Raw genomic sequence first — 25048 nt, 5'->3', positions numbered from 1 at the left:
TTTTTTTATTTCGTTTTTCATATTTTTTTTTTTATTTTGTGAATATAATTTAGCATGTGCTTAACAGAAATTCTCCAATTTAACTTTTTGAAACCACTCATGTTGGACGAAATTATTTACTTTTGTAAATTTTAAAGTGCATAAAAGAGGGAATGAATATCATGTTTTATCTAAATTCCTTGAATTGAATATCGCATGAGCGGAAAAGAAGAAAAAAAATTAATTTCAGATAGTCGAGAATTTTTTAGTTGTTGCTATAATTCCTAATAAGTCGAAAAAATGTTAATTTATCACAGAATTAAATGTGAAAGTAAAAAAAAATCTTGTCGCTAAGTTTCAGATTAAGAGAAGATTCAAAATGATACGTAACAAGCATTAATTGTAATGCTTGGTATTTTTTTTAATAATAAAATAAAACTTTTATAAAAATCTGACAGCAATATTTAATGTTCCTTCAAACATAAAAGAGTCCTATATAAAATTTTGATAACGTTGTGGCCCGCCATTTGACGGGTGCTTTTAATTGCGGCCCCCGGCCTCATGTGAGTTGGAAACCCCAGTTCTATATGTACCCACAGATTTCATAAGGTATACCAAACTTTTTCCTAATTCATTGAAAAAGAGTCCCTTGTAAAAACTATATTTTACCTTTGCAAATGAGTTTTTATTTCATCAGGATATGACACCTCTATAACTAAAACACTTTTCTTTAAGGACTACACGACACTGTATTTTTCACACATTGTGCTCCTTAACTTTCATGATTGGACTGCAAATATTTTGTAAAACATTTTCATTCAAGTATATTTTGCAAATGGAGGTAAAATGTATTTGCAAGTTTAAAATCATTTTTTTTCAAAACAACAATCGTGATTTTGATTTTTTTTTCGAGTCTTTTGTTTTGTAAAGCAAGGTAATTACTTCTACAACAATGTTCGAATTTTTGTTACACATAGAATTGTTTTATTCGATTTTGGAGTTTTAATTGAAATATATATTCTCTAAATGTTAAAATATTTTTCATTTGATAGTCTGTTATTTTGTCAAAAAAATATTTTTTTATGAAGTTTCCTATTGCAAGGAAAACTGCATCTATGCATGTCATTAAATTGGAAATAAATTGTTGAAGTTATCAATTCCACTATTCGCAAATAATTTCTACGTTTTCGCGCATTATTTTATTCAGCTCAGCAATTTCTTAATAGTTGTTACAAATATAGTACAAAAATGTGACCGATATAAAACGAATATATGTTTTCACTTAAATGTAATTATAAACTTATTAAGATAAACATAAATCTTATTTAAAAACATTGGGGTACATTCTCTTAATCTCAAAGTCCGATATCTTCACATTATTACCAATCAAATAAAAACTGTGAAAAAAAATTTTTTTTGTTATATTATTTTCGTCATTAGTCAAATACTTAAAACAATCATAATGTACATTAGGGTTAAAAGAATAATCCGATAAAAATATTAAATATATTTTAATAATAAAGTATAGATGATATTAAATGAATCTGATTCATTTCATCTCTAGTTTCAAATAATTAACATTCATTAGTTTTCAAAAATCCAAAATTACATAATTACCAAATTGAAAGGGATCAAAACCACCTACTCCAACTCCTGCTCTTGCTCCTGCTCCCCCTAAGAAAAAAAATCATAAATGTCTGTGTTAAAAGATATTAAAAAAAATTAAAAACACAAAAATTATATTGAAATCTTAAATGTATTTTTAAATGTGGATTCCAGATAAGAAATCAAAATTAGCAAATGATCGCTAGGCATTTATTATTTTTTTTTCGCTTAATAAACAAATTATGGCTTTATACATGTTCTGAAGCGCAGAGATTGCGTGATCTATCTATCTATATATATATATATATATATTTATATATATAAACAGTCTCTTGTAGGATAAAGATTATGAAATATTCACTTATATATTAATATTTATTGATAATTATATAAAGATTATCAAAATTATCAAATATTCGAAGCACTTTTCCTGAACTTATGTGTCTGAACAAAGGTACTGAACAGATATAAATTAATCTAAACTTTCAACCTAAAGAAGTGTCAGTGGAATGTGCATTGTTGTCAAGAATATAAATGCATCTTACTGCAATGTAATTTTCTAGTACAAGCTACATTTCCAGTAAAATTTCGATAATAATTTCAAAATTTTCTTTCTACTGAAGTATATTATTTATTTAATTTGAAATATTGATCATGTATGAATAATTTAGAACTATTCCATGTAAAAATTAGTCAATATTATTTAAAACTAAATGTTGATTTGTTTACATAAATATTCGTTATACTTGCAACAAACAGAATCACATATTCAATATTTATATTAATATATCAATAAAATGAAAACACATTTTTAGATGAATGTGAATATTCTTTACCAAATACAAAGCAAAAATTCACAAAAAAAATTCATATAATAATAAAATACATTAATAACTATAACAAATATGAAAATATAAATACGCATGATTTCCATAAAGTAATACAAAATATATCTTGTTTTTCTAAAACGAAAACATTATTGTACATACGAATTATAATTTTCCTACCACTTTTTTTTAGAAAATAATTTTTGTAAGATTTTACCGAAGCCAAATTGGGGATTTGCTGAAACAAAATAAATGATATTGTTACATTCATAGCAGTTCTTAAAGTGTATTATATTTTGAATTCTTATTTAAAAATATATTACTTGTAAGTTACTTGTAACTCTCATTAACCATTTAATATATTTCTATTAAAAAGCTGTACTCACCTACAGCATACGCTCCTTTAAAGTAAAATAACAATAAACAAATGTTGTATTAAAACCATTCGCTTAAAAAGAAGGCAAAATATTTTTAGCATTTTGTAATCATTCAAAAAAAATATTGCTTAGTATCTAGATTCAATAAGATAAAATGTTTTATTATATTTAGATAATTAAAAATTTTATTGTATTTCTAAAATTAATTATTAGATTTAAAATTTAATTATGAAATAGTTTATTTAATTATTTCAATATTCAAATTGAATCCTTAAGGAAAAGAAATGGCAAAAACTGCAAAAAATATAACAGAAGCTCCAAAATTTTTTAGCTGTTTAAAACAGTAAATGATGAAACACAATCATTTAATTAAAAATCATTTGCTCATTTGTTAAAGCTCTATCAAGCTTGAAAATTCTTAAAACTCAAGAATTTAAAATGCAACGGTTGGTAAAGACATTTAATTTCACTAAAATAATTTTATTTTATTTTTGAAAAGTTTTAAAAACTGAAGAAAATCGAAAATATTTTGTTGCAGTAGATAATGGCATCAAGATAGCTAGCCAAAAGTTATTGATAGTTAATTTGACCAGCTAGAATATTAATGGTTTAGTAAGAAATATTTCATCGTAAGTACATTTAATTTCTATGATGATTAGTTTTTCTACAATCAATAGTTTTTTTTATGATCACCATTTCAGCCAAATAAATTAATCAAATATATTGATGATATAAACTTACTGTTTCATACAATCATGTTAACTGAATGAAATGTTACATTTTGTTGTAATTAAAAAATTCTACTTACCAGCAGCAAATGTCTCTGCAAAATAGTAATATATATCAAGTAAATTTATAAATTTAAATTTAAATTAAAGCTTTTCATATTGAGGTGCGCAAAATATTTTTTTACCAGTTGCAAAAAGACAAATTGTAACTATCTGGTAAAGCATTGCTACGTTTAGAAAAAATTTTTAAAAGCCAATTGAAAAGCTGCTTCTGGATGCAAAAGTTGCAATTTATTGCTAAGTACAATTAAACTAAATAGTCGTGCCCGTTTTGCTTTTTGTTCGACTTGAAGTGAAACGCCATCAAAACAACTTTTAATTGGCTATTTTTTAAGAGCTTATTAAAAGAGTAAAACTTTTTACGTTCTCCGTCAAGGAAAAATTGCTGATACAAAAGATACTAGCAAAAAATATTAAAAATCTTACTTAATCTGATCAAAAAACCCATAAGGACAGAAAAAAATGCTTTTTTCTGCCATCTCAAAAGAAATATCCAGCTAAAAAAACAGATTCTAAAAAAACAATCTTCATTAAAGATATTACCGATTAACATTAATCACTTATTTAAGTAATAATACTGTAACTAGTTAAAGTGCACTTCATATTTGTATTGATAGTCATTTACTTTTATGGTGAGAAAATGACATTGTGGTCAAAAGTGCTTCTTATCTTTATGACGTCAGCCTTTATAATAAAAAAAAATGTAAGTAACGTCAGAAACGTGTACTTTAACATGAAATAATATATTTTAACATACTTTTTTATTTATTTATTTTAGATCGAATTCCTGTGTAACGAATACAATAGGCTTAAGTTGAAAACGTCGCTATATTGAATTTTTTTCATACTTATTTGTACTGTGGATTTGTATGGTTTTTGAAAATTTAAGTCAGTGCTACGAAATTCTTAATCGATGTGATAAGCTCAGAAATATATAATTATGCATTTTAATAATTATTAACTTATTAAATTCAGATAACTGAAGCGCTGAAAAGTGAAGAAACGTAATCGATTGAAAAACATGTACATATGTCTATTTTAATAATAAAAACAATATTAGGAACATTTGCTAAACCTCTAAAATTTAAAAAACCTCTTTTAATGGTTTACATTAGTCTAATCACTATAGTTGTCAAATAGACAGTTACCATTTATTCATCTGTGGAATATGAAGCAGTTAAAAATTAGTTGTTCACTCAAAAGAAGTAAGCAAAATATACAAATGATATTCATCCTTACCCTTCTAATGCTCCAAGCAATTTCAAATTTCAAGTTCCAATTGCAATTTTTTGAAGAATTATGAAAATCGAAACTGAAAACATCTGTAAATTGGGTCATAGGGAGAGAAGCACTTTGTTATAAGAAGAATATTTAGAATTTTACTGAAAAGCCAGGTTAACCATTTTTTTATACAGTAGAATTCTGTGTTAAAGTAGTCGATTTAGAAATGTAGTAATTATCTAAGTTCTTTGAAATAAAATATGAACGTATCTTTACGTTAAACAATATTGTAGTTGTTGAAAAAATTGCGTGAAATCCATTTTTTTGAATTAAAGTTCAGGAACTATTTTTCAAAAAGTCTGCTCTGGAATCTCTCATATACACCGAAGAGCCATTACATTATAACCACCCTCCATCTATAACAATGGGCTCACCCAGGCTTTCATGGCTTCTCAGCTAGGAACAATGTTTTCATGGAGCACATTAGGACCCATAATCCTCATAGAACAATCCCTGACGTCTGTAAACTACTTGAACATAGTTGCAGACCAGGTTCACCCGTTCATGGCAACAGTTTTTTCTGAGGGGGATGGTGTTTACCAACAGGATAATGCACCATGTCATAAGGGTCGAATCGTCGAGGAACATTCCAGTGACTTTCAAGTCATGTCTTGGTCCCCAAATTCACCTGACCTTAATCCAATAGAGCATTTGTGGTCCTACTTGGAAAACCAAATTCATGCTGCCACGCTACCCCCTCGCAAATGTGACGGAATTGCGGGAATAGTTGGAGAGCACTTGGTCCAGATACCTCAGACTACCTATCAGCACCTTGTGGAATCAATGCCACGGCGAGTGCTAGCAGTTTTGAGGGCTAAAGGTGTTCCTACATATTTATTAGCTGGGTGGTCATAATGTAATGGCTCTTCGGTGTATTCTACATGAGAAGAAAGTCTAATATGATATAATAACATTGCTATATTATTTTTCATTGCATAATTATGGTCGAACAATTAGTCTTAATGTATAAAATTGAAAATGTTTAGAATTCGTACGTTTTCTGAGCAAATCAGAAGTACAGTTTTATATTGTTTGTATTATAAAAGTTATAAGTTTGGTACAGTGACAACAAGTTACTCACAAGGGTCGCGATGTGCCAAATTTGAGGTCTAATTCATTGATAGGAATTTCGTTAACTATGTACTGAAATAAAAAATGCATATGTTTTCAAATAACATTTGACCTAACAAGGACAGTGTATTGGAAAAACGTCTACAACAATAAATTGACTTTGTTAAAATGAATATGGTGCTGAATATCATATTTTTATATAATAAAACTCTATGATAAACGAGATTCGTTTACGTTAGCATGACAAAGACATGATATGCACTGTCTATGGAATGTAACAGTTATGTATTTTTATATGAGTATTTTCAAATTTTCGATGTCGTTAAAAAAATTGCTTGCATTACAGTTTATGAATTTAGAAATCTCTGTCCAATTTTAACTGATAGTTGTGCAACTGTAATTTATTATGCTTTACTTTTTAAAAGAAGTTTTTTACCTAAGTCGCACATCAAAATGTTTTGACAAAACTTAATATGGTCACACATGATTTAATCTCTCTCATTTTTTCACAACTTAAATGATTTAAGAACTTTCTTACCTTAAGTTTTGAACCATTTGCTTTATTTATTTCTCACAATTCCTAATTTAAATCTTGAAATTTAAAGTAGCTGGTAGTTCCAAATAGCAATCTCGACTAATCAAAGTACACTTCCACACTAACATTCAATCTGGGAAGAGCTTTAATCATTTCATTTCCTTTATCTTAGATTCAAACTGAAATTCTGATCTTCATTTCATCTTGCTTTGTATTTGTAAATGACATTACCTGGAGTGTCTTGAGATACAATTCCTTTAATTTTATTCCTTTATCTTGAAGTCCCGATGGGACAATTATCAGAGCTGTCATGCTCGATACATCAGTTCTGTCATATGCAAGAGCAAAATTAAGCAAAGGTAATCTCGTTTATGTGTAGTATTTTCCCTCTACTTTCATGTGTTAGTCTGGTTTTCAGTGTTCTGGAAAGCATGACGAGAAGTTCTAGAACCGGATGCTTTCAAATGGTTTGCATCATCTTGACTTACATATCCATCATCCTTTTCTGAATTGCCTTTTGAATAGTTCTGAAAATTTCTAAAATTGCATAAGATTAAATATCTGAAAATTTTCAAAAAAGTATCTTCGTATTTCTTTGCTTTTCTTTCCTGTTATACCCATTTTTCGTGTAATGTTTTCAAAACGCATTCTAATTTTTCAGCATACAAAATAAAAATTGCTCCAATAATCATTTTATTGCATTATTTCTTCAAACTGAGTTCTTTGTTTGGACTTTCCGCACCATATTTTCAAATTTAATTGCTTGCCTGTCGCTATGTTAAAGTGTTTTAGCATATTTAAAAACTTTTTCCATTCGCACTCTTAAGATATTTCAGCATATTTTTTGCTATTTTTTTACTATTCTTTACTATTTCTTATGAAACGACACATTTCTTGTTGAATAATCCTATGTATTTTCTGCATCGCAATAAACTACATTTAACGAGGTTACTGATGGGTCTTATTTGTTCATTGGCACACAAATGCTACTACAATGCATGTAAAATTCATCACATAGGCAAAACTGTATTAAAACAAATGTATTATTTTCCGTTAAAGTCATGTCATTTCAATAATAAGTAATTTTATGAGCAATATAAATTTTGCCGCGAGTTGCTCTGAGTCAAAGAACAACGCAATCAATAGCCTCCAATAGTACTTAGCTTTTCCAAAGTTTTAAAATAGTAAAAGGTCTAGCATCCAGTGTCAGTTATTGGATAAAATTTTGTATTTTAGAATCAATCATAAGGAGCTTTGGAAGCGTAAGTCCACAAATCGTGCACAATTGAAAAGTAATATCGAACTTCAAGATTAACGTATTTCTGCCAAGAAATGGACAACATATCTTCTTTTTTACTTCAAACTACAAACCCTGAACTTCATAATGCTGGTATTTGTATGCCTTAAATACCAGTTAGGACACTGTAAAAAAATTCAGGATCAATTTACGGTATAAAGAACCTGTACGATGGGGGATCATCATTAAAATTTGCTTTACCGTAAAATATTATACATTCATTTTTACAGTAATATTCCTTTAATTAGAGTGTTTCGGCAGTTATTACTGTAAAAATTACTGTATATCAGATTCTTTGTTCCATAACACTTTCCGAAAAATGGATTTTACGGTAAGAAGTACCAGCATCTTGAGTGATGGCATATTTTACAGTAATTTCATTTGGAATTTTTTCTAGAACCTCATCAATGCTTTTTCTGCACGTCTCACTTTGGTCCATCCAACAAATGGTAATTACTTCGGCATTTGAGGATTAATAACAAAACGTTACTGTATTGTGTATAAATCTATATAATAGTCAACGGGAACAAAAAAAAATTCAAAATCCTGTTCGGTACTCCGAAGTTTATCGTGATAAATTGTATATAGGGGTCTTGAATATCATTTGTTGAACGCTATAGATATCATCATTCTTGGAGAAAAGCAGGCATAATGAAAAAAGAAATTACTAAATCTTTTTCTAACCACGATTTTAGTGTTTGCAAAAATATTCAATATTCACTTAATCTTAACTTATTCAATAATAAAAACATATTTCTTTAGTGTTTCCACCATCTAATTATTTTAATGCTAAATTCAGAATTGTGTTTCATTGTAGTCTAAGTGAAAAAAAAATATCTTTGAAAAAAAATATTTAATGTTTAGATTTTTTGCTCAAGTTATAGACACTCTTAATGTTTCGAATCTCTGACATCACAAGTAAACTAAATAATTATGGGTAATTAATAGTTAAGTTGCAAAAATCAGTCACGAAAGCGTGTAATTCGCTAAATAATCATACTTCTTTAAGGCACATTTGAATTCGTTACCATAAAAATAAAATCAGATCACCGCAAAACAAAGATCCTTTAGACAATATAGAGGTTGATTGTTTGAACCTTAACTTTTATCATATTTCACAATGTCTCGAGAGCTTTTTAAGTAAAACTTTTAACACACAAGCAATGCCTTAGAGAGAAAAAAAAAGGTAAATAACTCATTGTACCGAAATATAGATATTCAAATTTGCTGCTGCCAAAGTCATAATATGAATATTTTAAATCTAGAATAAAAAAAGGAGGAAAAGTGCGTCTATGAATATGTGTCCTTCCTTATAACTCTGGAACAGTTTGTGCTAGGGTCCAGAAATTCAAACAGCGGATGAAAGGGCAATTGTAGCCCCGATCTAAGGAATCGTGCAACATTTTCAGCTGCTCGATTCATAAGAGATATTTGAAAAATGAAACAAAATAGTTTCTCTTGACATGTCTGAAGCCATGTATTTATTTTGTTTACATTTGGGCTTTTGAAATGTTTTTTTTATTAATCAATTTAAAAACAACTGTAATTGAAATAAAATGAAAACTTGTTTAATAAAAAATCAAAATTAATGGAAAAACATACTTAATCGTTTCGAATGGCTGGAAAATATTATCCTTCTATAATTAATGCCTAAGGTGCTTAATTAATTTTGGATGTACACAGAAGAGCCATTACATTATGACCATCCTCCATCTATAACAATGGGCTCGCCCCGGTTTTCATGGCTTCTCGCCCAGGAACAATGTTTTCATGGGGCACATTAGGATCCATAATCCTCATAGAACAATTCCTGACGTCTGTAAGCTACTTGAACATAGTTACAGACCAGGTTTACCCATTCATGGTAACAGTTTTTCCTGCGGGAGATGATGCTTACCAATAGGATAATGCACCATGTCATAAGGGTCGAATCGTCATGGATTGTTGGAGGAACATTCCAGTGACTTTCAAGTCATGTCTTGGCCCCCAAATTCACCTGACCTCAATCCAATAGAGCATTTGTGGCTCTACTTTGAAAACCAAATTCGTGCTGCCACGCTACCCCCTCGCAATGTGAGGGAATAGCAGGACCAGTTGAGGAGCTCTTGGTACCAGATACCTCAGACTACCTATCTGCACCTTGTGAAATCAATGCCACGGTGGATGGTAGCAGTTTTGAGTTAACAGGGTGGTCATAATCTAATGGCTCTAAGGTGTAAGTACTTTTCAACAGTGGTAATAGGTACTTTTTAAATAGGTATCAAATGTACTAATCTAGATATTTAAAATAGGTTCCAGGAGTCAAATGTATGTACTGTGGTAAAAGTTTTTTACTATTCTCAGAGGGGTTTAAGAGTTGGCTACGAGGAATTACATCTTGATAAATGTCACTGAATATATTTAATCTTGTTATGGGCTTCGAAAGAGGTGTTTTAGTTTTGTGCATGCATGCTTTCATTATCTTGATTAATACCGATTTATTGGTTATTTGCTTTTTTATTTCCTACCCGCTGCAAAAAATGGGTAATTAGATTGCAAATTTTAAAAAATATTATTATTATACAGTAAACTAAAGTATACGTATGGAAAGTAACATTTTATGTGTTTAAATTGTAACTGGTTAGAAAATATTTGATTTTAGCAGGATATATTGAAATTTAAAATTTTGCTCATGAAAATTTCGAAATTCAAATTTTTGCATTAGTGTTACCCTGTAACATGTCCCAGGGTACAATACACTTCACTCTCTGGAGACATAATCACCAGAACTCAAAATTGCGGTCATTTTAATGTACTATCACTATATTTCATAACAGAAAATTTTCTTTTTAATAATCAATTAAAATTCAACTGAATAGTTTTTCCAATTCGCATTCAAAAAGAAAATCATCTTAAAATATAGACTTTTAAGTGATGAGATTTTCTTTCTCTATGTAAGACATTCGGCAGATTTCGCAAATTTACGTTAGATTCCGCACACTCCCGTACGTAATTAGTTACACAATCTAGTTGGGAAAAATTTTACTTCTATAATGACGCATCCATTGTAAATGTTTGTTTTAATTTTTTTGTCACAGTTAAGAAGACGTTCCATTAAATAAGCTTTTATAAGTTGCAGGGTTTTGCAAAATCCATTATTTTCATTCACGCAAATTAGATATTTTTATAATCAAAATTATGACCGCTTGCGCGATTACGTCAACTCTTACTGAGTGTAACACAAAAATGCGAAATCTCCATATTAATTAAAAGTCTGTCTGTTTATTGGACATCATCAATTTGCAGATATAAAGGTAATGTTAAAGATACAATTAAAAATCTGAAAATTAACAAAATCCCAAAATAAAACGCCATCCATGTTTTGATGCAACCTTAAAATAATATGGCAGACAAAAAATAAAATACCTTTATTACAGATAGTACTAAGGTATTGGTATAAAGAACATGAAGCTCTTTTTTTTAATTCATGATACGTTTAAACTTAAATACAATGCCACTCTTACAATATTTTTTTCCTTTTTTAAGGTTCATCATTCCAAATTTCTTCATACAATTATTTTCTTTTCTGAAAAGAAAGTACATAGTATAGTTGTAACTTTTTCACATGAATCTCCTTGAATAACGTTATTATATTTTTTTTTAATGAATTGAGTATCAAAATGACTGATTTGATAATTTGACATTTGAGTTCTAGTCTTGACATATTTAACAAAATGCAAAGATAATATTTTATCTGAGAATGCAAATTCTTTTCAGGGGAAAACTATTTAAATGAGATTAACTCACACGCGATGGAGTTTGTACCGTATGATGGATGGAGAACAAGTTTGTACCGTATTATAGCTCAAAATTCTAATATTGCGTTTCAATAACGAAGCAATCTTCTGAGTACGAGTAAGCTATTTTTCTAATTCAAATTTTTTTTATTGATTGAGATTTAGAGCTATTAAATTTTCTAGCAAAAAAAAAAAAGAAAACGTGAAAAATAGTGTGATACACATTTTTAAATTGACTGCTGTTGTCTAACTCTTAAACAAACTTTAACAATCATTGGTAAAAAGTAAAATTAAAAACAATCTTACTTATGTATTTTCTTTTCCCTAAACAAAACATGGTTCAATAATTGTTTTTACATACACTAAATTTTAACTCTTTAATAATACAATTAAACAGTGCGTTTTTTTCTCTAATAGTAAAAAATAGGAATAGTAAAAACATGAATTATAATTTAACTAGCTTAAATGAAAATTATTACTTACATTATTATTCATTAGTGATTTATAGAATTAAGCCAACAGAGTTTCAGAATTAAAAAATAATGTCATAATTATAAATTAATAGCGTATTGTGTGTCTGTTTAAGTATAGAAAATTTCGTGATTAATTTCCAAATCTAATTGGTACTTATACTGTTAAAGATATTGGTGCTCGCTTAAGCAATATGTCACGCAAACTTTTGCGTCTAAAAATAACTGAAAATATTTTCTGTAATACCACGTGAATTAATCCCTTCTATGTTTGGTGACACTACCTGTTATAACTTTCCAGTTAACCTAAAGTAAATTAATTGAAGTGTTCCTTTGAATTTTAGAACTATGAATTGCTTTTAAATTATGCTTAAGAATTAATTATGAGTTTAAATATTTTTATTCCTTAAAAAAACGTAGTTTAAATTCCCTATTCTGATGTAAATTTGAAATGTTTGAACAAAGAATGTGGAGTTTTTTCTAAATCTGATAGGTTATAATTAAAAAAATTCAAAATTATTTTACATAATACTTTAATTGATAAGAAAATTAATTTTAAGCAGATTTTTATTAATAGTTTTATTTAATAAATTTTTATTCATTTATTTGATTACCAATTAAATGCAGTTCTTGTTTATTTCTTTATATATGTATAATACTCACTGCCATTCATATTTCCAAGTTTTAATTCTAAAAGAAAAGAAGTGAAAAACATGAAATTGTGTTTTTTCTAAATATTCTGACTTAAAACTTACTCTTTCTTTCCCAATTTCGTTTGACCTCTTACATAATGAAATCATTTTCATCCAAAAGAATTAAATTTTATTGAGTTTAAAATTTTGTCCGATTTCTTAAGCATTCTTAAAATAGTTCATTAGTGTTTTCGTTGATATCTATTTCGTTTCGTTGATCGTTGTTTTTCGTCCAGAAGAGTAAAATAAAAATTGTATATTTTTCCTCTGTTATAAAATAATACCTTTCCTTGCATAAATAAATTGAAGGAAAAATAAAAATATTATATTTTGTAAAATAATGTAAAATAAAATCTTCAGAATTTAAATAATAGATTGAGGAATAATTAAATCTTGCTAAATTAGTTTTTATTTCTTAAAAATAGAATTTTTTTACAGCTTTAAGCATAAGGCACGTATTTTATTGCTTTTTAACTTCTTTTTTTCCTTTATAAAAGTATTTTGTTACTACTATGGTTCCCCCTACGTTATTCAATGGAAAAGAGGTGCATTAACAGTGTATTTCTATATATTTAGTCAATTGATTAATCATTGAAAAGTTAAAATTTTATGTTTCGAAAATTTATCAATTTATATCATACATACTTAGAAACTTCTCCCGAAAACAATGAAAAAAATATTCTTAAATTTATAATTCAATTAATAATTAATTTTTGAATGTCTTTCTAATTATACAGGCTACCAACTTTTGTGTATTATTTTAAAGAAATGGTATGTATACAGAGAAAAGCAACTCCTTTTAAAATAAACAATACATTCACTTGAAAACTGCATTTTATTATGATTTTATACTTAACATTATAATTTTTTTAATAAATGAAACCACATTAATGAATGTCTCTGGACGAAAATCACGTGATTATAAGATATCTGATCAGATACGAAAATAAAACGTAAAGAAGTTTGGAGACTAAATTTAAGACAAATATTTGATTCAAAAATTTGCAAAATGTAAACGTCTGCATATCATTCACATTTATGCTTAGAAAAACGTCTATATTTCAGTATTTTCTAATTTTAACAGTAATTAAACGTCTATATTTTAACAGTAATCTAAGGAACATAAATTGGATGATTTTATTAATTGTTTCAGTGGTTCAATGTAAAGAGATACGCAAACAGAATCTACTTTTCTTTATACTTTCATATTCGTGGGATAAGAAATTGGTATTAATAAACATTAAGGAAAAGACTTTTGATTCACATTCATAATTTGAATTGATGATAAAACTTAGATTATGTACTAAGTGAAAAAATTGCTGTTCGTTCAAAGTTTAATTGCCTTACAGGAATGAGGTTTTACCAATCCATATTTATATTCTAGAGATTATAACTGGAATAACGATTAAAAAAATCTTATATTTTGGAGAAAAAAATATTTTAAAGTTCCTTAGTATGGTAATAGAAAAGCTAAAAATTTTATATTTTGGAATGTGGAAAAAAAAGTTTTTTTCCTTAAAATGATTAGTTTTGTTAGATGAAACATTAAATTTCACTTGGATGAATTGTGAGAGAGTTTTAGTAAAAAAAAGTATTTAAAATTGCAAATTCCCTTTCATTTTATATGCTTACGTAAATGTTGTAACTAAATGCAGGGAATAATATCCTGTACTGTTTTTTTTAACTAATTATATTTCGTACCTTGCTTGATTGGGTGGCTGAAATTTTCTAAAAGAGAAGATAAAATTATGTATCAAGTGTAAATTTTTTTTTCATTAGTGTACTTTGCCTAATATCATGAAATTATTATCTTAATCTATACCTAAATGGAATATTGTAAGGATAAAATATTATATCTCAAATAAACACTGAATACAAAATATTATAAATTAGTAATAATTTTACTTCAAATAGATTTCGTCTAAGGTAATGGAGACTATTTTCGTTAACTATCTGTTTTTTAATTATAATGTATCTTTCCATATAACCCATGATTAGTTCACCATACGGAGAAAAAAATTCTGGCAAAACTAACCAACGGTATTTTGATGAAATTCTCAGTAAAAAAATATATAATTCTGGTTGATAAAACCAAAATATAAGTTCATTGCTCCCTTGTACCATTTATTTGGTAATTTTTACTTTCGTGTGGTTACCGTAAATTCTGGTTTTCAAAATTATATTCTGATTACTACACATTTAGTAAAAAACACAAAACTCAAAATTAAACTTAACCAAAAAAATGGCTTTTATGCCACACTTTAATGTATCATGATAAAACTAACATATTTTACTGCATTTACCAATTTTTTTCATAGATTGAATAACCATATTTAATTTCTAATTTTATCAAATTCGTTGCCATAGTGGTTCTATAAAAATTACTGAGCTCTTTGGTGTTTCCATAGAGCCAGAAATATGGTAAATTTTACCATATTCTGGTACTTTTGACTGTAACTTTTTATTTTCAGTTCAATATGCAAAACATTCCAACAGGCACATGTATAAGAGATGCACATTAGAGATGGATATAATTTTGAATTTTTATTGTTGATGACGTAACAAAAACCAACTAATGGTGATTCCTCTGTTTCTTTTAGATCTGCTTTCAATCGATGTCTAAAATTTGTTAAGTTACAGTGTTCCAGCATCTGTCTTCGAGATGTCCTAAGCACATTTTCTCTGATTTTAACCGTGTACTGAAATAAATTTTGTTTGTGAAAACTTTATTATCTAATTATAATGATTAATTACAAATTTATAATGATATGGTAAAATTTATGATTGTATGATTTTTCTTTTTAAAAATTAAAATTTTGCTATGGTGTTTCTCTGAAACATGTTCTTTATTTGGTTAGGTGTCATAATTATTTATTTTTAACAGAGAATAAACAGCTCAATAAGCTTATAATTGTGAAAAAAATTATCTTGAAAGCATGCGATACGTTACCTATAATCTTCTTCAAATCTATATTAAAAATAACAAGTTTACAGTGTTTGATAATATATTAATTGAATAATTTTAATATGTTTTGATATTATTTTAATTATATTGCTTTTTGGAGAGAGTAATTTATTTTAAATAGCAATTGCAAATACATTAAGTTCCGTTGTTGCAGATAAAAGGAAAGGACTGTTTCCTCTATATTTCAACATGCTTAAAATTTAAAAGGGTATAGATATTCATTTATTCTTTGTAAAGAAAATCAAAATTCGGGTTTGAGAATTTTTACGGAAGTTGCAGCTTTCAACAAAAATAAATCTGCAATCAATTTACACTCTGCCGATATTTAGATTTAAAATTTTAAAATATGTATTTTCTTTCTATTGCTATATTCATAAACAAAATCAACAAACATAAATTGTTTTCTGAATTATAAAATAAAGTGTAATTTTACCTGGAAGATGAAATTTTTGTTCATTGGAATTGGGCGCATTCATCTGTCCTACAAAAAGAAAAATAAATAAGTGAGAATGCTTTAATTAGGATGAAAGCTTGTCAAAAAGCACGAACTTGACAGAAATATGTAAATACACGTAAAAATACATTCACACTATATTTTTAAACACTATGTATCGCAAGCTATGCTTTAACATGTTCTTGAACTTGTTAATGTTAGTGTTATGTTAGTTAGTGAAGCATTTTTATAGGAATGATGAGTGTGAACTTACAGTTGTAAAGAAATTTCGGACATTAAAATCTATAAAATTGGGTATAATAACCACAAATGATCTGCAAAAAAATTATTGCTAAAGTCGAGGAGACTTTTACATTTGTCCTGAAACAGGGTAGAGGAATCTATAATTCAGGTAGGATCTGGGTAGAGGAAGAGAGCTGAAATCATCAGTGCACGGGGAATGCTGGATATGTCGATCATCATGGTGGGTAAAATCCTAAGGAAAATCTTGAGCTGTTACACGTACAAGATAACTCGTGTTCAGCAGTTGCTACCTGCTGACCGGAAAGCTCTCGCATATTTTGCAGTATGATTGATTGCCCGGATAGAAGTTGACAACAAATGGCCATGATGCATTCTGACGAAGCCTACTTCCAATCGCAAGGTTTTGTAATTACGCAACATTGCAGATACGGCAACCGAGATTCTGTTCCAGCTACGGCCATCACCTCTTCACTCTGAAAAGGTCACTGTGTGGTGCGGAATAACGGCAGCGTTTTTAGTCGGTCCATTATTCCTGCGGGTCCTTTCACTGACAGGTGGTATGAAGCACTTTTGGGTAACCATATCCATCCATCCAGCACTTCAGAAACATGTGCGGATCGCACAATATTCATGCAGGATGGCTCTCTTCATCACATTTCTACTCCAAAAGCAGCTGCTGAGTGCTCATTTTGAAAATGATAGAATCATAAGCCGTCATTTTCCAACAATGGATCCTGAAGAATGTTGATGTTTAGAGCATATTGAAAATCTAACTGACTTGAAGTCAATCCATTGTATCAGTACAGATACTCTCTGATCTGTTGTAAAGCATGCCGTTGTGCCCTTCCACCCAGAAGCGGAACAAGGTGTAGGGCACATCACACAACTTATGCCTTAATCATCAGTAAGATGTTTGTTCCATGTAACTCTTTTATTCTTTTTTCTCTCCTTTTTTTGACATTATCTTTTGTTGTTGCCGTAAACCCGTACTCTTGTCTTTTCGCTAATAAATTTTTAGTTAACCCCTAAACTCTATTGTTTCCTTTTGGCTAACAATATCTCTGTGTGTAACGAATCCATTTTTTGTGTTTTCTTTGACAGAACCCTGCCATCTATCGGCAAATTTTTGAACTTTTTTCATGACCAAGCATAATTTCATCGCCTTACGATTGTTCTGCTAAAATACTAGGTCATTTTGACGAGTAGTTTTAAAGTTTTAGATTTTTACAATCTTAACTTTAATTATAATCACCCTGTCCATATACATATCATAAATCTCAAGTTTCTTTCGAGTTTCCTTTATTCCCGAACACATTTTTCATTATTTTGGTCTTTAAGCTTTAAAAAACTTTAAAGATGTAGAGTCAATTAATTTACTATTCATTCATCATGTGATGGCATGTTTATTACATTTTCACTAATCACTATCACAAAAATTGTCTATGCTATTTTTTGAAGACAAATGTAATTTCTTCTAATGTCCAGCTGAGTAAAAAATGAGTAAAGATTCTTTGAGAAATTAGTTTTCTTTACTAACTGTTACTATAAGTTTCTAAATTTAGGTGATAAAACATAATTCTGTTCTGGCAAACCAAAATTACACACAGCTTATATACAGGTATGGGACAAAATAATAGGAACACCTGTTCATAGTACCGCTATGCACAGGTGTTCCTTTTATTATGTCCTACACCTGTAGATGTAGGACATAAACTTCATGTTTCTGTGAATGTCATTGTTAATTTTCTTTTTATTGCTAATTGTGTTTGAAATTTTATTAAATACATATATTTTTCTTTTTTAATAATCTTTAATTTTAATTTTAAAAAAAGTAATTTAAAGTATATTGAAACAAATAAAATTTGTGCAGGCCACAGAAAACAATAATATTTACCAACATCTAAGGATTTTGAAAATTATATATTAACAGTGCAAACAAAGATTAAAAAAGTGTAATAAAGTTCAATGTAGAAAAAGAATAGTCATCTCTTGAGAAATTGTAAGAAACATGGATTAATTTATGTTTTCTTATTCTTATTTTATTATACATTTTTCTAAAAAAAAGAAAGAATTGAGACCAGTCTTCGAGGCGTTTACTAACATGAATCAGAAAGATAATTTTAATAGTTTGAATAATCAGTTTCTGCCTACAGTCAATATTTTCATGATGAGTGTGCTACTTATACTTCTATTTCTCAACAGAACAGCTGGTAAACAATTATTTCATAAAATGCAATTTTATGTTTAAAACATGATATACTTACCCAAATCATGTAAAATATTCCCTGTATATTAAATTTTTAAATCATTTTTATGAATGTAAATATTATACCTTTTAGCAATCACAGTTTAATAAAATCGATTAATTATTTTATTTGAACTACCATTTCAATTAAGTTATAAAAAAATTTCTGAACTGCAGAAAAAGGAACAATTTTACTTACTTTTTAACTCACCGAAATTGTGATTGAAACATTTCTAACAATTAATTTAAAAGGTAGAAAATTACCTTGATCGAAGGAGTTAAATTTTCCTGAAAAGTGAATTAAAAATATTAATATTAAAGTTCTCCATTGATAAAAATTTTAACCTAACAATAATGTAAAACTAATTTATGTTACCTATTCCACCAAGCAGACTCCCTAAACCAGCAAATGAAAATAAGATAAGAGTGAGATACGACGCATAAAATCATTAACTGCCTTTAATACAAACTACGTATCAAATTAATTTGTGATTTCATAATTTTATTTTAAAATAATATCTACACATATATGCTTTCTGACTGCTCTTTTGAATCTGGTATATTTCATATTTAAATGAATTTGATTTCCAAATTAATGAATGGATCTGTAAATAAGCTCATACTTATTAAATATTACTCTAAACATTATAGTATATCAGATTTATCTTGCCCTGTAAATTTTAATGACTGAAGTGGGATTTCACGGTCAGAAGTAGTGATACTCAGAGTGCCAAAACTTTTCACTGTAATTTCATTCTGAACTTTTTAGTGCGCAGAAAAAAAATTGTCCTGTGGATTTCTGATTGTGATATGTATCTGAGTGTTATTTAATAGTCTAGATCATTAATCACAAATTTTCAGTATTCAGCATTGCATTCACGCCTAACAACACTGTGAAATACATCGAATAAAATTATGGTAAAAAACACTAGCTTCCTGAGTGCTGTATCCGTAAAATCTATTTTACTGTAAAATATATTTTACCTTAAAATTTTATACAGTAACTTCTACAGTATTAATTATTTAATCACAGAGATTAAATAAATATTACTTTAAAAATTAAAGTATATCAGATTTATTTTGCCCCAGAACTTTTCACGGTAATTTTATCTGATTTTTTTTTCTGTGTAGAAAAGAAAATGTCCTGTGGATTTCTGATTGTGATATGTATTTGAGTGTTATTTAATAGTATTGTGAAAATATTACTCTGAATACATATAACCCTTTTTTGCACCACAAACTCAAGGAAAGCATATTGGAATGCATTAAATATGACGGAAAATTTAAATATTTCAATTTACCTAGTTGAAGCAAACTTAAAGATCCTGAAAAAGAAGCATCGATGAAAAGTAAATTCAGGTCTGAAAAAAGAACTTCAACTAGAAAACAAGCAAAAATACAGGTAAAGAGTTCATAAAAATTAAATTTTTAGAATAACATATGTTACAAAAAAAAAGCGTAATTCATTGTATTCAATTAAAAAGTTACAATTACATTATCGGTTATTGAACTCATTACATAATGTTCTCTTGAAGGAAAGCTAATATTAACTAAAGTAAAAAATAGATTCCATTTTGAATTTCATGATTGGTAAAAAAATTTGAAAAAAAGATGTTTTGATTTAAAGTAGAAACTAATTTACTCCCAATAAGTAAAAAAATAATTTCTGAAATAATTAACAATTGTGTGAGGAATAATTAAAGATGAATCTTGAATGATAAATGTAGCTTAAGAATCTAAAATGTGTGCCATGAAAAGTTACATGAAATATTTATCGATAAAATTTTTATTTGTAATCGTTACATATCTACCAAAATTTTTATTAACATTAATAAGGTTTCCAGGGCAATATATTGGCCCATATATGATGTTCAAAATATTTTAAAGAATATTGTTCCTGATTACCATCCACACCAACGCCAGGACCTTAAAAAAATAATATAAGTATATTTATTAGTTAATTAGATAATTAATCAAACGCATCATTAGTGAAAATTATTTTCTTGTAAAAATAAGATTACAACAATTTAAAAAAAATTTAAACTAACTGGCTATTTTTTCTCATAATAAATTAAATGGTTACATAATGTGATTCCAAAACATAAAAATCAATTAATTCCATTAATTTAATTTATTTAACAGATATATAGGTTCAATTTAAATTATAATTAGCTAGTTCAATGAATAAAGTGAAATTAACAGACGCATGTCAATATAGATATCTGGATATTCAAAGATCAAATCAGCTTTTGTCTGAATGGCTAAAGCAGGGTGACGAATCGAATTTCAATACTGTCCGGTATTTAAAATGCTTGAGCGGCGATAGTAAAATCTATCTACACGTGAATATTTGTGGTAATGAGACTGCAGGTGGACTAGGCAATCTTAGAAGGGCAATCTTATAGATTCTATAATTGATGGATGCATTACTTTCTCGGATGTTGTTCATTAACGGAATAATTGCAGTAGGCGACTTGGCACTGCTCTTGTTAGAGAAGACATAAGATGTGCATAGGTGGCTCTTGCAAGGTTTCGTGGTGGACGCCTTCGAGTTCGACACCATATAGGTGGATCAAAGTGCAATTTGACTTATTCTAGTCGCTCCTGCTCATATTTTGACCTACATTGTTAGACAGAAGAGCCAACTGTTCTCCAATCCTGAAATAGTTCTTCTTAATGAAGGAGGGCAATCGTGTAGATTCCATAGTTGATGGATGTATTACTTTCTCGGAAATAGCTTCACGGGTAAAAGTCTTTCTGGATAATGTCCCTTGTTCCTTAACGGAATAATTGCAATAGGCAACTTGGCACTGCTCTTGTTAGAGAAGACAGAAGATGCGCATAGGTGGCTCTTGCAAGGTTTCGTGGTGGACACCTTCGAGGAGTTCGACACCATATATGAGGATCAAAGTGCAATTTGACTTATTCTAGTCGCCCCTGCTCATATTTTGACCAACATTGTTCGACAGAAGAGCCAACTGTTCTCCAATCCTGAAATAGTTCTTCTTAATTCAAATTTGCATGAGTTCATAGACTTGATTTAGATGTTACTGCCGATCAAGTAGGAAAACAACAAAAATAACAACAAAAGCGAATTTATTCAGACAAAATAAACGCAGTTAATTATAATATTTTCTCCTTAATATATTCTAAAATGATATCAGTGCATTTTAACGAAATTTCATTGCAAGATTATTTTTTTGTAAATACAGATTTCCTTGGAGCGAATTATTTTGAGAATCATAACATAGTATTATTCTTAAGTTTCACTTTTTGAAATACAAAGCATTTAAATTTATATTAAAGGTACAATCTTAAACTGCTTTAGTAGCTATAAGACTCCCAATATCAAGCACTGATAAAATAAATGCTTACCAAAATGAATCCCAAACGTCCAAATTGCTAAAATAAAGAGTTTTCATTTTTAAAAATATTACCTCCAAAGCAAATTTATAAATGTGTTAATTTCGCCTTTTTTAGTAAGAAAATTTTTAATCTTCTTACGCAGCTTGACCAAACTACCAAACATTGAGTTTATCGCTTACTGAGTCTTCAATAATTTAAATTTCATTAAAATAGCCTAAATTAATTAAATTATAGTAATGAAGTGCCCTTAAGAGCAATTTAAATGCATACTTTAGACTATTTATAAATCTTTATTAAAGCAATTTCTATTATTTCATTTTATTTTATTATTTTATTATACCTTTTCTTTAATCTTCTTTTATTCTTTATTAAAATATTTATTTTCTTATACGTCAGGTATGTAATTATGTATTGTGATTCTTTGAGAAAAATTCGATTGATTAATAATAATAACTTTAAGTATATATTAAATAAGTTAATACCTTCAAGTATAACGCTATTTTCATATCCACTTCTCATGTCAAATATGTTAAAAAATAAAATTAATAAATTTAGTAAAAATTAACAAAATTCATTATTTAAATGAACTTAATTCATTCAAATTATGCAAAACATATATATCTAGGAGAGGTAATTTAAATCAGATTAAAGTCAAATTTAGGAAATATTTCTATATTACTGAAACTGAAGTGAAAAACATACTGTAAGTTACTTACAAGCTGCAAGAACTCCAACTGTAATACACAAATTTCTTAAAACTCCAACCATTAAACAAAATATCAGATGAATAATTTGAGACATTTCTATAAATTTTGTACCAGTTATTGCTGTGAGGATAGAAAACGACTGTGTTATTGACATTACTGGGCTTATCGAAATGTAAATTAAGTTGATTTGAATAAAATCAACAAAAAAATTTCATTCTAAACATTCAGTTAAGGCTTGGATATTGCGCAAAAACATTTAAACACAAAAGTTTTCTTTTATGACCAGGTAATGCGTTCAATTTCCTGACATGATTAAATTGTTTTTACAATTATAGAAATTTCATAAACAATGACACGCATCTGAATTTGGTTATTACTGGAAGCGACACCGTTTTCACATTAAAACTAAATCGTGTTTGAAGAACACTTGAAATAACATCCGTTAATGTCTTATAACGGTTCGTTACTCATCAAAGTTTTATGCGCCAATTTTTTTGAGGGATGATTTTATCAGCTTAGTAGCAAATATGTTTCAGCTGATTTAGGCAATACGTTAAAAGAAGTATCTAAAGACTCAGTATTTAATTTAGAAACAGTATATGTGCTTTTCTTAAATTAATTTTGACTTTCAAAATAACGATTTCTTGCGAAATTATCGTGGTAAAATAAGTACAGTAGTGTATAATGGGTTCTGATGGAGATATTCTTATTCCAGCATTTGGAGAAGAATAATTATCGTAATAATGGTAATTTTCTCTCTTACATATGAGTTTTGTGAAGAGGCATTATTGCATGTATAAATCAATGAATGTTTTATTTAGAGAGAATTTTTAAAGAAATTATTAAAGACATTTTAAAAGTTGGAAAATATGTATTATCTATAATGTTACAGTAGTATTTATAAAAAGGGTAACACTTGCTTAAAATGAAGGATGTTTGGAGTGAAGGATTCACGAACAGCTAACAATACAAAAATATTAATAATAATTAGGCTATAACTAAATAAAAGTTATCCATCCAAACCTGAAACTTTCAACAAGATATACCTGAAACTAAAAATAACTAAATGCTTAGCCAAAACAAAGTGGTTGATTTAGAGAGGCAGCAAAATGTCAGAAATTAAATACAATCGAGATTGTACAGTCTATAACGAAGAAAAAATTCTCAGAAATATAATTCATAAACAAACATAGCTTCAGTTACTAATTGATTTAAGTATGTTATAAAAACTGTAAAAGCATTATAGAGTCGATGGTTCTGGAAGCAGAGTTAGAGCACATTAAATACAAAAAAGAAAAGAACAAAATGTGCCATTACTCCCAAAAATTGTTATTAAAACTGTGTGTTAAATTCAGTTGATAGTCTCGCTACTGCTTTAGTTTATTAAAACTGTAATATTATGGATAATACATCATTTCATATTTTTTAAACACTTATTTGAGAATAAATGTGATAATAAATTATTATAAGTGAATACAATAATTAATAAATATTGAAATTGATAGAAATGATGATTGATAAAATAAGAAGCGTCTTTTGTTTCAGAAACTGAAACATTCCTTTTGAAACGTACTGTAATTGAAAATTTTTATTACCGTGTCACAGTTGGTTACATAAATCATAATTCAGATAACAATTTATTGCCTGACCTAATGTTATTAAACGAAATAATACTATTTTACGAGTTTGCTCAACTTAATTATTAAGTATCCAACTATTATAACCAGGAATAAGGGTATTTTTCATGATGCTTTTAATGCTCCACTAACTTCTCATAATTAGATTTATGTTTTTTCAGTATTTCAGATATTCCGTAACTCGCGAATATAAGCTGCAAAATCTATTTATGGAGCTTTTAGATAATTTAACAAACTAGGAAGCTCCCTTCCCAGCTCCCTTCCCTCATCAACCAACATAATGTCCTCTCATCCATCGTTGTTTTTACCTTAAAATCTGATTTTTTTTTTTAAAAACGATAATTTTGTTTATGAGATATATAATTATAGTATTATTATATTATATTATTAGGATATTAGTTTCATTATATTATATTATGAGAATTATGAACATTTTATGATTTGTTTATTTAAATCCAGTTAATTCAGATTTCGTTTGATTTGTAAAACAAGTTATATTTTAATTTAACTTGCTCATTTACAATTCAAACTAAAAGCAAATACTTAACCACATTATTATTCTTAGATATTTCTGCTGTAGGAAATTTCGTGCATTTCACGTTCATAATACAACGCATGTTTTTGTCCCTATGTAAGTCCCCATGAGTTGTATTCAAGCTTAAATTGTCATAAGTTTTGAGCTGATTACTGTTTCTGAAATTAAAAAATGAGTACTACTAGAGCTCAATTATAA

At 28.1% G+C, this 25048-nt stretch overlaps 2 protein-coding genes across 4 annotated transcripts in view; both read right to left on the bottom strand.

The window, feature by feature from the left end:
* LOC107444696 (protein kintoun-like) overlaps positions 1-3905 on the bottom strand; it is a gene marked incomplete in the record, with an annotated part of 36719 nt that extends 32814 nt beyond the window's left edge. Inside the window, 4 exon segments of the mRNA XM_071185209.1 lie at positions 2629-2649; positions 2798-2812; positions 3597-3611; positions 3702-3905. Of these exon segments, the coding sequence (XP_071041310.1) occupies positions 2629-2649; positions 2798-2812; positions 3597-3611; positions 3702-3741 (91 nt within the window).
* Positions 3906-11152: 7247 nt separating this feature from the next.
* Positions 11153-23150, bottom strand: LOC122269302 (uncharacterized). 3 transcript variants are annotated; one of them, XM_043041648.2, is made up of 14 exons: positions 22790-23148; positions 22688-22705; positions 21981-22007; positions 20511-20531; positions 19907-19930; positions 18982-19002; positions 18870-18893; positions 18625-18645; positions 16097-16144; positions 15649-15666; positions 14400-14426; positions 12670-12696; positions 11843-11860; positions 11153-11325 (listed from the first exon to the last, which is right to left on the bottom strand). In XM_043041648.2, the coding sequence occupies exons 1-14, from the start codon at positions 22830-22832 to the stop codon at positions 11306-11308; spliced, it is 357 nt and encodes a 118-aa protein (XP_042897582.1). In that variant the 5' UTR covers positions 22833-23148; the 3' UTR covers positions 11153-11305. The 3 variants fall into 3 exon arrangements, with proteins under 3 accessions (XP_042897582.1, XP_042897580.1, XP_042897581.1); XM_043041646.2 differs by having other exon boundaries at positions 22688-23150; XM_043041647.2 differs by lacking the exon at positions 11843-11860 and having other exon boundaries at positions 22688-23150.
* Positions 23151-25048: the final 1898 nt, after the last annotated feature.

Source organism: Parasteatoda tepidariorum, chromosome 1, assembly GCF_043381705.1.
Source record: "Parasteatoda tepidariorum isolate YZ-2023 chromosome 1, CAS_Ptep_4.0, whole genome shotgun sequence".
Classification (NCBI taxonomy): domain Eukaryota; kingdom Metazoa; phylum Arthropoda; class Arachnida; order Araneae; family Theridiidae; genus Parasteatoda; species Parasteatoda tepidariorum.
This window is presented reverse-complemented; position numbering and strand designations above follow the sequence as displayed.